Raw genomic sequence first — 13,971 nt, forward strand, 5'->3', positions numbered from 1 at the left:
AGAAGCAATCAGGCCAGCAGGCATTTGTTGAGCACACACGACAGGGTACTCATTTTGTGGTTGTTGCTAAGATCAGGACCTAGAAATAAGTAATAGAGGCAAATGATTCACTTTATGAAGCTTACCTTATAGGTGAGTAAGCCATACAATAAATGCATACATAATATGTGGATGGGGATAATTCTACAAAGAAAGGTGAGGGGGAGGGAGAAGGGTACAGCATTGTCTGGGGACATTAGAGAAGGTCGCGTCGTCACAGAATCACCTCAAGAGAGACCCGGAGAAACGAGGCATCAAGCCAGATGGCGTTGCGAGAGAAGAACATTCTGGTTCAGAAAACGCTCGCTTTAAGGCTGGATGTGTCAGTGGTACACCATGCAAGTCAGAATGAAGGAGACACGGGGACAGATCGCAAAGGAAGCAGGGCTGGATCAGGCGGGGAAGTGAAAGGACTTATTCTGAGGAACAGAGGAAGATATTCAGGGGTTTGGAGCCACGTCAGCGTGGCATGACGTGACTTCGATTTTTAAAAGCGTCACTCTGTCTGTAATACCTAGACCGTAAGATGGGGCAGAGAGAAGCTGAGCAGAGTGTCCGGTCGGAGGTGATTGCCTGGGTCCAAGGAGCGATGACAGAGCCTGGACTAAGACAGTACAGCGGCTGGGGTCTAGATATATTGGGAAACTAGAATCATAGTGATTTGTTGATGGTTTTAGGACGTAGGGTGTGAGAGAAAGAGAAGGATGGAGAATGACATCAAGATTTTTGGCTTACGCAATAGAAGGATGCCCTTTCCATCTATTAAGGTTGGAAAGAGTGTGGAATGAGCAGGTTTGGAGGGTGGGAGAAGGTGGGAAGCAAGAGTTCGAGTCCCACGTGTTAAATCGGAAATACTTCTAGATACGCAGCTGTCCAGGATGTAGGTGTGTGCGCGCACATGTACACATATGTACATATATGCATGCACACATACATCTGTCATACCTAAGTACATGAGAGAGAGGCTGGGAGCAGAAGGAGAGAGTGGAGGGTGGGAGCAGGGATTAAGTTGCCAGTTGTCAGGGACTAAACAGCTCAGTGAGGGAGTGCAGCGAGATTACACAACTACTTAATCACAGGTGGAAATTTATCTCAGGTCTGTCTGATTTCAAAGCCCGTTCTTTTAAGCAGCCATGTGACCTGCCTCCCTTGAGTGTGAGGAAGATAATTTATCTTCCATTGCTCCCTACTCTATAAAAGACATATATGATAGTGCAGAAAATATTAGATAAATGTTTAATGTCTATATCGAGAGTCGACTTTAAAATTACACCTCTTTGGTTAAAAACATCAGAGTCTTTCAATGTTCCATTTTCCATGAACTGCTTCTTTAATTTTAACCCAGTTTGGGTTTACTGGATTTATTACTGGACTTCCCATTTTATCAAGTTTTGAAAGTCTCGGTCATACCGCACATGATCGCCTCCCACATATCGTGCACATTCTCTGACTCATCCAATTCATATTTTAAGAGAAACATAGTCTTCCTACCAACCCTCAGATAAGGGATTTAAACCAAAAGATTTCTGAAGATACCTTCTATATTACTTCCGGTATTTCTTAGATTGAAGAGGACTCTGGCTTATTGTTCCTTTGATGGGTGGTGGGTAAGGGCTGTCTAGTTCTGTCCTAGCTGAAGCCCTCAGATAGGCTGAAAAATTGTTTTAAAGATGTCACCCTTTGTGCCTACCATGAATGCACCTCCTTTTGGGGGGAAGATGCCATGCCCAGGGACCTGAAGGTAAGGAATCCTTCTGTGCAATCCTGGCCACAGTTTTTTGGACCAGGACTCAGTACCTGGCGTAAGGATAGCCAGCCAGAAGCTGGGCAGAGACCTGTGTGCTCTCACTTACAATCTCTGTCCTGGCATAGAAAAATAAGCAGAGTATATTAGAGAGAGAGACAGAGAGACAGAGAGAGAGAGAGACAGAGACAGAGACAGAGGGAGAGGGAGAGAGATGATGAGGTGAGATGATATGACATGACATAAAAAATAATGGAACTTAGTACCCTTATGAAAGGATGCATTAAAGCCCGGTCTGGTGACACTGAAGTCAGAGGTGAACCGGATGAACATGTACTCTCCAGTGGACCGGATGGGTCCAGGGATCTCTCTGCCACAGAGAACCGCTAGCTGCTGGGCCTGGTTATTGTCTCCTATGCCAAAGAAAGGAAATGTCAAGCGTGAAAATATAATGCCTTCAGAATCTCCTCCACCATCATTTGCAACCCAGACAAAGTGGCTCATATGTTTTTTACAGAACATCGCCATTCCTGGGAGATAATGAGATTCTCAAGTACAAGGACGCTCCAGGGGTTACATCATTCTGGCTCCAGCTCATGATCGAACTGCCTACCTTTCTCTTTACCCTTTATGTTAAAGTCTCCCTTGACAGTTCCCACCGCCTTTCTAAAAACGGGGCAACCGTTCCTCCTGGAACTAAAACTCAAAATCGGAGCACATGAGAGTTAGGAATGACGGAGGACCAGTGCTGACGTGTGTTAGAGACCCTGCTAAATTACTCTGATCACTGAAGTTCCAGTATCTGAAAGAGAAGAAAGATTGGCTTTTAGGCAGCAGATCCTGTACTATCGTGGCAAGGTCATTTGCCAAGAAGTGTGCAACTTTTATATGAACCTCAGCTCCAGAGAGTTTTTTGGTTGTGGCTGTGTTTTTTGTGGGTTTTTAAAACTTCATTTGTTTTATATCGTTTATTCATGTTTCTATTAGACGAACACACGTACGTCCACCCGTGGAGGATGAGAAACGTTTCAGCCAGGGTGCCCTCCAAGGAGAGAGGCAAAGGACAACTGGGTCACTTCATGGCTCTTTTCCTTTTTACGACTCTTGAATATAAGCAACATGGAACAAAGCCGCAACCAAAGGCAGAATGGAGCACAGGAGATGATAAAATATTTGGATACCTTGGCTGGGATTTTTTCCCCCTTAAGGCAAATAATTAATAAACTTCAAGCTCATAAAAACCAAAAAATAGAGTACGAGACATGAGGAAATTTTCCCCTGTAAAACAACAATCAGCAAAATTAATCCTTCCGCCATTGATCGCCACCTAAAATGCACTAGTATTAACTATTCTAGAAAACCAGGTAGTGTGTGGGATTACAAATGCAATGGTATAGCTATAAATAGGAGACGCTTGAAAGGTATTCTTTGGAGGGTTTGTGACCTCTGAAAATTTTTGGTACTTTATAATTCAAAAGTTTCTCTCTTTAACTCCTTTTGCACGTGTTATTTTGCTACACATTTTGCCCTGAATTGTTTCGGTGGACTTACTCTCTAATTACCAATGTCACAAAATTTGGAAGTTCATGGTATGTTGTTATTTATTTCATAGGTGCAAATTTTCTCTCTCAGTGAGACTGGATAGGATCTACTGATTTGTATTTCTTTTCTAAACTTCACCTCAGACCATGTGATGAAACAGTGCTTATCTCTAAATAATTACTTCGCGATCACCTAACTGATGAGTTGGTAGATAACCCAACAACCGTAAGATGGCTTGTTTCTCCCCACAGTATCCATAATAAATACGGAGGTATGTCTAGAGCCTTCCATGACTTCATCATATGGATGGTAGCAGGGATGAATCTGATCTTTAAGGGGAGGGGGAAATCAAAGGTAAACAGCCAGGGCTAGAAGGTAGTCTGGTGATTCTCTTTCTAGTCCAGACTCCTCATTTTAGAGATGTGGCCGCTGGGGCCCAAGATTACAGTAGCTGACATTTATCGAGCAATTATTATTACCACTTTGAGTGCTTTACATACAATATCAGACTTTATCATCACAATAATGCTATTAAGTAGGTATTTTTATTATCCCCATTTTGTAAATTGGAAACAGTCTTAGGAAGGATATATAATTTGCCTGAAGGCATAGAGCATAGAAGTCAACAAGGATTTAAAACCCTGGCTAATTAACTCCAGATGCTCAAACTATACTATTATATGATTTCCCTAAGATCACAAAGTACCTTTTATATCTATAAATAGATAAAAGGATTACTGATTTTTGACTTTTTTTTCTTTTTTTTTTTTTTTGCCTTTTCCCCCCTTTTCACTGTTTTTTTTTTTTTTTTTTTTTTTTTAATTTTATCTAGGTCCAATGTAGTTTCATGGGACCTCAATTTTGGGGAATCTTGGTATGTAAAATTTGTTGTTACATAGTTTGGAAAAAATTGATTCAGTCTTGAACCATCACCAGCCTGTAAAATGAATAAACAGGTGGGAGAGTGACTCAGGTCTCCCAGGAAGGCTGCAGGGCCCTCTCTGGGGTGGCCCAAGAATGTTCACAGCCAGCCTTGGACCAAGGGACAAAGGCCCAAGGCCTGTGATGACTGCCCAATTGCACAAGTGGCCTGTAAGTATCATTGGTTGTGGTTAATGGCTTTAGATATTTCCTTCAGGATGGTATATACCCCTGCTACTCGGAAGCAAAAACCTGGCTGAACAAAGAACAAATAATTGAAATGGGACTTGAAATTTTATTCTAAATGTAGACAAACACTGAGCCAATGAACAAAATACCCACCAACCGCCACATAGTAGGCACTCAACCACCACATCTTGAATGAATCAATAAACAAATGAGGAAATAATGAACCTATTCAGCACCAACTCATGCTATAAATAAAAATCTCTTTGGATAGGTTGCACACCAATTTAAAATATTATCATTGTTTTGGCATAGAAGTCAATCTGCAGAGCTCTCCAAGTTCTATGCCTCAGCAAGAACATTCTATAAAGTGGATATGATGAAACCTATTTCAGAAATATCTCTAATAAAGTAAATTGAAATCTAAATTAAGCAATTCCAAATTCTGCATCTACAAAATGCCAGGGCTTTTGCTAGGGAATTTTGTGTTTATTATGTTCCCTAATACAACAACCTCACGAAGGAGATATCAGCCTCTCTTTCACAGACAATAAAACAGACCTGGAGCCATTTAGCAGTTTAGCAAAAACCACCTCAATAGAAAGTGATTTTTGAAAGAGTAGCCACACTTTACTTCATTAATGCAGTTACCTACTGAAGATGTTTTTTCAAAGTTTCTACTATATTCTGAACACTCAGAATATGTGTGCGAGGACACACTCATTTCATCACATGAGAAGTTTTAAATGTTAACATCCACAGGAATGCCTTGATGTGAGAAAAGACGGCAATTTCTCTGAGCAATGCTCTGGATGATGGTTGATGGAAAAGGGGGGAAAGTTAAGGTTTATCATCTCCTGTTTTGTACGACTGACTTGAGCGTTAGTGTCCAGCCTCTACAGAAGGAAAATCAAGCACCTCTGCCATTTCCTAACTGCCTTTCACGGAAGTCTAGCGCTGAGGGGATAAGGAAGACACAAGCTTACACGTTAGTAACCTGTGGGCAAAAAGCAAGCACATGTTCGTTTGGTCCAGAAAAGGCTCTGAAGCTTTTTTCATTAATTTCCAAAATTTAACAATTGGGAAATTCATAGAAAATTCTGTATCTTTCACATCTCTTAAAAAAAAAAAAAAAAGGAAGCTAAATAACACTGAGCCTGCCTTCCTAGTAGCTGCCCCTTCAACTCTGTGCCCCAGATTAACACTTTCCTTGTTATGTCCCCTGTTTGTCTAGGTAGGCATGTGAGGTCGCAATGTCTGTATCTTGTGGTTCTTAGACTTTAGAGACCATCATTATCACCTGGAGGCAGGGACAAGGGTCAAGCGAGAGAGGCACTTGCCTCATGGGCAACATTCACGGAGGTCCCAAAGACCTTAGAAAGCAAGATAAATAATATTTTACTGCAATAGTTAAAAACTGAAATTTAATGTAAAATGGTCAAAATATCACCATTTTCAACAAAGACAGAATCCAACCGTGCAGTTTGCATAATCTTGCCTTGCTTTCCTCAACCTAAACGTGGCCCCTGCCTGGAGGGCTTTTTAAATCACAGACCTAAGACCCACTTGGAGAGTTTCTACTTTGGTAGATCTGGGGCGTGGCCATAAGATTGGCATTTCTTCCCTGGTGACACTGATCCTGCTGGTCCGACGACCACACTGGGAGAAACACTGGTCAGAGGACGTGGCTTGCCTCTCCTCCAGCCTTGTGAACCGTGAAGCATGATTTTGTACATGTTGCATATTAGCATTATTCTTATCCCCCATCATGACATAGCCATACCACACCTGTGCATAGAGGAAAACATGAAAAAATATAAGCCCTTAATTCTATCTATTCTACCCAGAGATTCAGTAGACAAAGAGAATTGAATACAAGCAATTATATATCTATAATAATATATATAATAATAATAAATATATATAATAATATATAATATATAGATTTTTTTCACACTGGTATCTTAAGGTCATAGGTATAAAATATCAAAATGTATCTCCAAGACCTTTCAAAAAGAAGGCAGCACCACCTGGAAACTCAGACCGTTATTTCCTACTTAAGCCAAAGATAGTATTTTCTCTTAGTAAGATAATGCTGTTCCTGAGATAGTATGTGCATTAGTTTGTTACAGGCAATTTAATATTTGCCTTATGTTCTTCAGAAATTGTAGCCAATTCTGGTATGGGATGCCTTCACTGACCGTAATGTCAGGGAACTTCCGTACAAAACGGATGGAGGCAGTAAATGAGTATCACTATAACTGAACGTAACTCTGTATGTGTCAAGGTTGAAACTCGGTAGTTTTGTGTTTTGTTTAAATGTTTCTCACCATCTCTTATCACAAGTTTGTCATAGTCACATGTTCTGTGAGCTTCGATGTCCAGGGAAAGGATGTTGAGTTCCACGGTAGAATCTGGAGCCTGAATGAGCCACATACAGTCAGCACTGTTACTGTAGCTTTCGGGCCAGCCTGGGGAGAAAAGAAAGGCTGGCGCATCTCCTGTCCTCAGGAACCCACCACAAGCACCTGTAGAATGAAAAACAACATCTATGAGAGACCTCTGACGGAGGAGAATCTAGCACGTTCATTTTAAAGTGGCAGCTCTGTACCAAAAGGACACAACCAGTTACAACAAAGTTCTCAAAGAAACCTAGAAATATTTTATTAAACCTGCTGACTCACAAAGCTGTGATTTCTGTTCATTTATTTTTTGTGTAAGAAAAACACTGCGTTCTGCTTTTTTCACCATAGCCTTGCCACACGGCCCGTTTATTAGTGTCTTAGTGTCTTTTATTTGTTAAGCACGAAGTTAGTCCACGTAGAAGACCTTCTTTTATTATCATCATTATTATTATTATTATTAATGTTTCCTCTGTACTTTACCTTTTTTGAGAGAGAGAGAGAGAGAGCAAGCGTGCCCAAGCATGAGCTGAGGACGGGCAGAGGGAGAGAGAGAATCTTAAGCAGGCTCCACGCTGAGCATAGAGCCTGACACAGAGCTCAACCTCACGACCATGAGATCATGACCTGAGCCCAAATCAAGAGTTGGATGCTTAACCGACTGAGCCACCCAGGCGTCCCTCCTCTGTATTCTAATCTTTACTTTTTTCAGCATAGCTGTTCACCATGTTATTTATATGTGGGCGATTTTGAAATCATTTTCAAATTAGTAAAATGTATAACAACAGCCTTTCTTCATTTCTTATTAATTTTTTAAACAATTAGCTTCGTTAAAGTATTCTTTGTGTGTCATAAAACGTACCTTTTAACATCTACAATTCAGGGGCTTTTAGTTATAGTCACAAAGTTCTGTAACCATCAGGGCTAATTTTAGAACACTTTCACCACTCCAAAAAGACACTTTATACCAATTACCACTCATTGGCTGTTTTCCACTCTACCAGTCCATGGAAACCACTAATTTACTTTCTGTCTCTGTCTATGGATTTGCCCATTCTTGCCATTTCATATACATATAATTGGACAACATGTGGCCTTTTGTGACTAGCTTCATTCACTTAGCATAATGGTTTAAGGTTCATCCATGGCATATTTCAGTATTTCTTTCATTTTCCTTCATTCTTTTCATTTCCTTGCTTTAGGCCTGTCCAGTACTCCACTGTATGGATATATCACATTAAGTTTTATCAGTTGTGCGATATTTGGGTTGCTTCTGCTTTTTCACTATTATGAAGAATTCTTCTATGAACATTCAGTTTATACATTTTTATGTGGACTATATGTTTTCAATTCCATCAGGTATATGACTAGGAATGTAATTGCAGGATCATATGGTAACCCTGTGTTTCAATTTTTGAAGAACTGATAAACTGTTTTCCAAAGTGGTTATAACTTTTTATAATTTTACCAGCAATACACAGGGTTCTTATTTTTCCACATCCTTGCCAACCCTTGTTATTGTTTGCTTTTGCCAACCCTTGTTATTGTTATTGATTGATTAAAATCATCCTGGGAATTTTAAATATATATATTTTTTAGTATAGCATTTTAATTCACCTGTTCTTTTTTTTTTTTTTTTTACTATACATACATACATACAAATATTATTTTTATTGAGAGACACACAGAGAGAGAACACGTGCAAGGGGGGAAGGGGCAAAGGAGAAGAATGCAGAGAATCTTAAGCAGGCTCCAGGCTCCGCATGTGGCCTGACACAGAACTCGGTCCCATGACCGTGAGATCATGACCTGAGCCAAAATCAAGAGTCAGATGCTCAGGGGCACGTGGGTGGCTCAGTTGGTTGGGCGTCCGACTTTGGTTCAGGTCATGATCTCATGGTTCATGAGTTCGAGCCCCACATTGGGCTCTGTGCTGACAGCACAGAGCCTGGAGCCTGCTTCAGATTCTGTGTCTCCCTCTCTCTCTCTGCCCCTGCCCTGCTCACACTCTGTTTCTGTCTCTCAAAAAAGTGAATAAACATTAAAAAAAAAAAAAAGAGTCAGATGCTCAACTGACTAAGCCACTCAGGCTCCCCTACTATGTATATTTTTAAGTTATTTTCTCAGTGGTTGTTCTGGCAGTTACAATTTACATCATAATTTGAAACAATGTAGTTTGGGTTAATACTAACTTAATTTGAATGGTACACAAAACTTGGCTCCAATAAAATTCTATTTCCATCCCCATCCTTTGATGCTATTTTTGCCATAAAAATTATACATTTAAACATTACAAATCCATCAACACAGTTTTATAGTCATTGCTTGATACAGTTGTCTTTAAATCAGAGAGCGGGAGAATTACAAACAAAAATGCATTTGCAATGTCTTTATATTTACTTATGTCATTATCTTACTGCATATACTATTTATTAGTTGTCAAGACATGCTATGGTACTTTCATTTCAGTCTAAGGCCTTCCACTAGAATTTCTTTTAGAGTAGATCTGCTGGCAATAAATTCTCTCCATTTTCATTTATCTTGGAGTCTTTGAATTTCTCCTTAGTTTGGAGGATATATGTGCTGGGTATAGACTTTTGACTTTTAATCAACAGTCTTTTTATTTCAATACTTTGAATATGTCATTCCACTGCTGTCTGGCTTTCATGGTTTCTGATGAGAAGCTAGGTGAGGACTCCTTTTACATGATGGATCACTTTTTCCTGGTGCTTTGAAGATGATCCCTTTTTCTCCAGCTTTGATAGTTGGTGACTTATCTAGGTGTAGATTTCAGACAGCTTATCCTATTTGGAGTTTACTGGGATTCTTGGGTGTGTAGAATAATATTTTTCATCAAATTTGGGAAGTATTTGGACACTGTATTCAAATATTCTTTGTCCCCCTTTATCTCCCTCCTTTTCTGGGGCTTTCATTGTACATATATTAGTATAATTGATAGTTTCTGAGGCTCTGTACAATTTTTTTCAGTCTTTTTCCTTCTTTCCTATGGACAGGCCAATCTCAATTGACCTATCTGCACGTTCACTGATTCTTTCTTCTATGTGCTCAAATCTGTAATTGAGCCCATCCAGAGAATTTCAATTATTATACTTTTCAATTCTAACATTTCTAGTTGGTTTTTTTCTTTTCATAATTTCTATCACTTTATTGATAGTCTCTGTTTGGTGATATATTATTCCCATATTTTCTTTCAATTCTTTAGACGTGGTTCCTTTTAAGTTTTCAACACATTTATAATAGCTAACTTAAAGTCTACATGTGTTGGGATATGCCTATAAAGCTCTAGTAGGCAGTTTACAACTCTGCCTCAGTCTTCACTTCCTGCTTACACAGACCCTCAAGATCACATAGAGTTGAGAGATCAGGGCCCTCACGTCCTCTCTTGGACATGTGCACAGTCCTGCACCTGTGTGTGGCTTTCTAAACTTCCAGAAATATGTCAGAGTTTTCCAAAGCTCCCTATGGGTATCTCATTCCCCAGGATTTTCCTTTTACAGTTTTATTCACCCTCTTGTTAGCTGCACCTGGTATTACTGCCACATATAACTGTGATGTTAAACAGTCACCACTGACTGTTTTCTACAAACACCCTGGGGATAGGGCTATGGGCACAGAACAACCGCTGAGGCAGGTCAAATGAAGACAAGTCCTGAGAATGGAGCTTTCCTAGGAAGCTGCCAGATAGGTCAAATAATGGTAATTCCTTAGGAATAGGAGGTTTTCTGTAGCTCTCAACCTGTTCTACTCCTTCCAGTAGTCACTCAACTACTGGTTTTGCAGCTACTATAGTTGAGGATTCTGCGAGGCAACTGTAAAGCTGAGGCAAGGGGAGAGATGGAAATAGGGAGAATTAAGATGCCAGAAAGCTGACTATTTTCCTGAGATTCAGCCATCATTCTTGAATAAACGCTCTTTAGATTGTTGCGAGCTTTGATGAATTTCCAGGGTTCTCAAAAGCTGATCTTGACAATTTTGACAATGTTCTCATTGTTTTCCTGCAGGAATGCTTTTTCAGAGGTCCTCACCCCACCATTCCAGAGGTTTCTGACTTTTATACCAGTACATGTTTGAATCTTACTAGGATCACCAGGAAGTGAGTGCAAACTTTTATGGGACTAGGTCCTAATTCTTGTGTCCTATTTCTACACAGGCTGCAGAAGTAAAGAAAAAAGAGACAAATGAAAGAAATTTTCAAGTGGAAGACTTTAATATTACTCAGGGTCTTCAAATGTTAAGATTTTCCTTTATGTAAAATATTTCTTACCTTGAATTTATAAAAGGCAGTTATCAAACTAACTGACTTGGGGTCATTATTCTTTTTGGTCAAATATTCATTTTCCCTCATTTATAAACACATGCTGACATTGCAATTCCTGATCCTTTTGTGGTTGAGTGAGGTCATTTGACCAGTTTGAGCCAATGAATTATGAGCAAAATAATTTTGTCACTTTTAAGCTGAGCACTTTTGTACTGAGACATGCCAGAGCTCTCCTTCCTCTGGCCATGATCACAGTCAATGTCCCAAACAATGTCAGCTCTAACAGCCTGGGCTATGCAGCGATACTGATGACAAGGCACTTAGTTAATCCAAGAAGAATATGTAACACAAACCAGAAAGAAACTTTATGATTTTTCACCAACTCAGAGTTTGGAATTGTTTGCTATCGCAGCATAACTGATTGTGTCCTGACTGATATGCTGACTAACCTTCTACCCGATGTGTTTAATTTCCTTCAGATGATCCTCATCCACATTAAGCTCAGTTTCCTTTGCTTTCTTTTCTTCTGCCTGTACCACATGCTTTGTCATTAAATAATTTAATTACTAAATTGTTATTTAACTGACATATGAATACTTTGTCTTTCCCAAGTATTTTTAAGCTCCTGGAGAGTTGAGATCAGATCTTTGTCCCTTTACTTAATTGTCTCGGTGTATCTATAGCAAATCCTCAATAAATATTTATTGAATTAAACTAAACATATGCATGTGTAAGAAATGCTGATGGTACAATGTGCAATATATATTTTAAAATGTTAAGCTTTTTACATTTTTTTTAGTTTTAATGAATCTTTCAGAATGCGATGCCCCCCTATCATCTAGGTAACTAGTAAATTATAAAATTCTCTTATCTTCTTACTTTCACCTTCCCTTGTTCTCAAGGAAAATGAAATTTATGATATAATCACTCATCCACTTAACTCATCTAATTACAGAGCTTAAGTATGAGAAGAAAATTTGTCATTTTTGAGTACTAAATTATATTTGTTGATATAATATTTTCCATGAGTAAGTGGTTCTTTCTCTAACTTGAGATTCGTGGCTATAAAAAAAGCTTAATTCAAGTTTACTTAGAAGAGCAATCCAGAATTAAATGGATAGCTTCAAACTGCATTTGGCAATCTTGCTGATGGTTCTTTGCTCTTAGATAAGTAGATTAATATTTTAAGAAAGAGATTCATATTCAATTTTATGGAAACATCTTGTAAGGGGGGGTGGAAAAAAACATCTCAGAACAGAATACTCTAGGTGCATTAAATGAAAACAAGTATGAATGATACATTTATCAGTTACCTCTGCCAATACAAATTCCCAAGAAGTTAGAAGCAAATAGACTCTAATCTTTTAGGATATATTTAGTCTTAGAACAAGTTCAAAGTTTGAATATTCTTCAATGAGAACCTATGATAATGTGTCTCAATCAAGTACAGCTGATCCTTGAGCAGTGCAGGGCTTAGGGGTGCCAACCCCCAACACAGTAAAAAATCCACATGACTTTAAGTAGCCCATGTGCCCAGCATAGGCTCAAGCTCACGACACTGCGATTAAGAGCCTCATGCTCTACTGACTGAGCCAGCAGGTTCCCCCAAAATCCATGTAACTTTTGACTCCCCCAGAACTTTATTACTAATCGTCTACCATTGACCAGAAGTCTTACAGATAACAGTCAATTAACACATATTTTGTATGTTACATGTATTACATGCTATAGTCTTATAATAAAGTAAGCTAGCTAGAGAAAAGAAAATGCTGAGAAAATTGTAAGGAAAAGAGGGGCGCCTGGGTGGCTCATTCGGTTAAGCGTCTGACTTCAGCTCAGGTCATGATCTCATGGTTCACAAGTTCAAGCCCCACATCCGGCTCTGTGCTGACAGCTCAGAGCCTGGAGCCTGCTTCAGATGCTGTGTCTCCCTCTCTCTCTGCTCCTCACCAGCTCACACTGTCTCTCTCTTTCTCTTTCTCTCAAAAATAAGTAAATGTTAAAAAAAAAAATTTTAAATAAGGAAAAGAAAACACATTTACAGTACTGAACTGTGTTTATCAAAAAAATTCTCATATAAGATTTTTTCAATCGTCTTCATTTCAAACTTGTGTTGTTCAAGGGTCAACTGTATACCAAGGTTGGCAATATCCCCCAAACTGGGCTGTCAGACTTCTATGACAACCCATAAAAGCCATTCAAAATTGTTTAAATAAAATTTTAAGGAAAAATCAGTCTCCCCAAACACTGCTTACCAAGGGAATTAAGGATGTCTTAAACATAGTCAAATAAAAGTTTAACAATTAGGCTAATTTTACCTTAAAACATGAGTTTATGACCAACTAAGGAGAAAGTGAAGCATTTCTGAAGGCACATTTAAAATGAAATCTAGAAAAGGGGTGCCTGGGTGGCTCAATTGGTTGAGCTTCCCACCTTAGCTCAGGTCATGATCTCATGGTTTGTGAGTTCCAGCCCTGAATCAGGCCCTCTGCTTTCAGCACAGAGCCTGCTTCAAATCTCTCTGCCCCTCCCCCACTCACTCACTCTCTCAAAAATGAAAATAAACATTTTTTTAAAAACTTAAAAAAAGTGAAATCTAGAGGAAAAACAGTTACTTCTGTCTTCTAGTTGACCCATAATATTGTGTGTGTGTGTGTGTGTGTGTGTGTGTGCATGCAGAGCATTTACAAATCAAATTTTCAGAGATCTCTAAAGGAGTCTCTAGAAGTTATAAGTAGAATGCCTCATGGATATCAAACCCCTAATTAATATAAAAAATATAATGGGAAAAATATAAAAAAACCACAAATGTACAGTTTTTACAAAAGGCTGTATTTATGAAATTAAAAGAACACCTG

General features: G+C 39.0%; 1 protein-coding gene across 1 annotated transcript in view; it reads right to left on the reverse strand.

Annotated features, from left to right (window-relative positions):
* CUBN (cubilin) overlaps positions 1–13,971 on the reverse strand; it is a 273,177-nt gene that overhangs the window by 89,333 nt on the left and 169,873 nt on the right. Inside the window, exons 40-41 of the mRNA XM_049626901.1 lie at positions 6,763–6,960; positions 2,050–2,196 (exon numbers count right to left, since the gene is read on the reverse strand). Coding sequence (XP_049482858.1) covers positions 2,050–2,196; positions 6,763–6,960 — 345 coding nt within the window. The remainder of the gene's footprint in view (positions 1–2,049; positions 2,197–6,762; positions 6,961–13,971) is intronic.

Source organism: Panthera uncia, chromosome B4 (genome assembly GCF_023721935.1).
Source record: "Panthera uncia isolate 11264 chromosome B4, Puncia_PCG_1.0, whole genome shotgun sequence".
Lineage (NCBI taxonomy): Eukaryota > Metazoa > Chordata > Mammalia > Carnivora > Felidae > Panthera > Panthera uncia.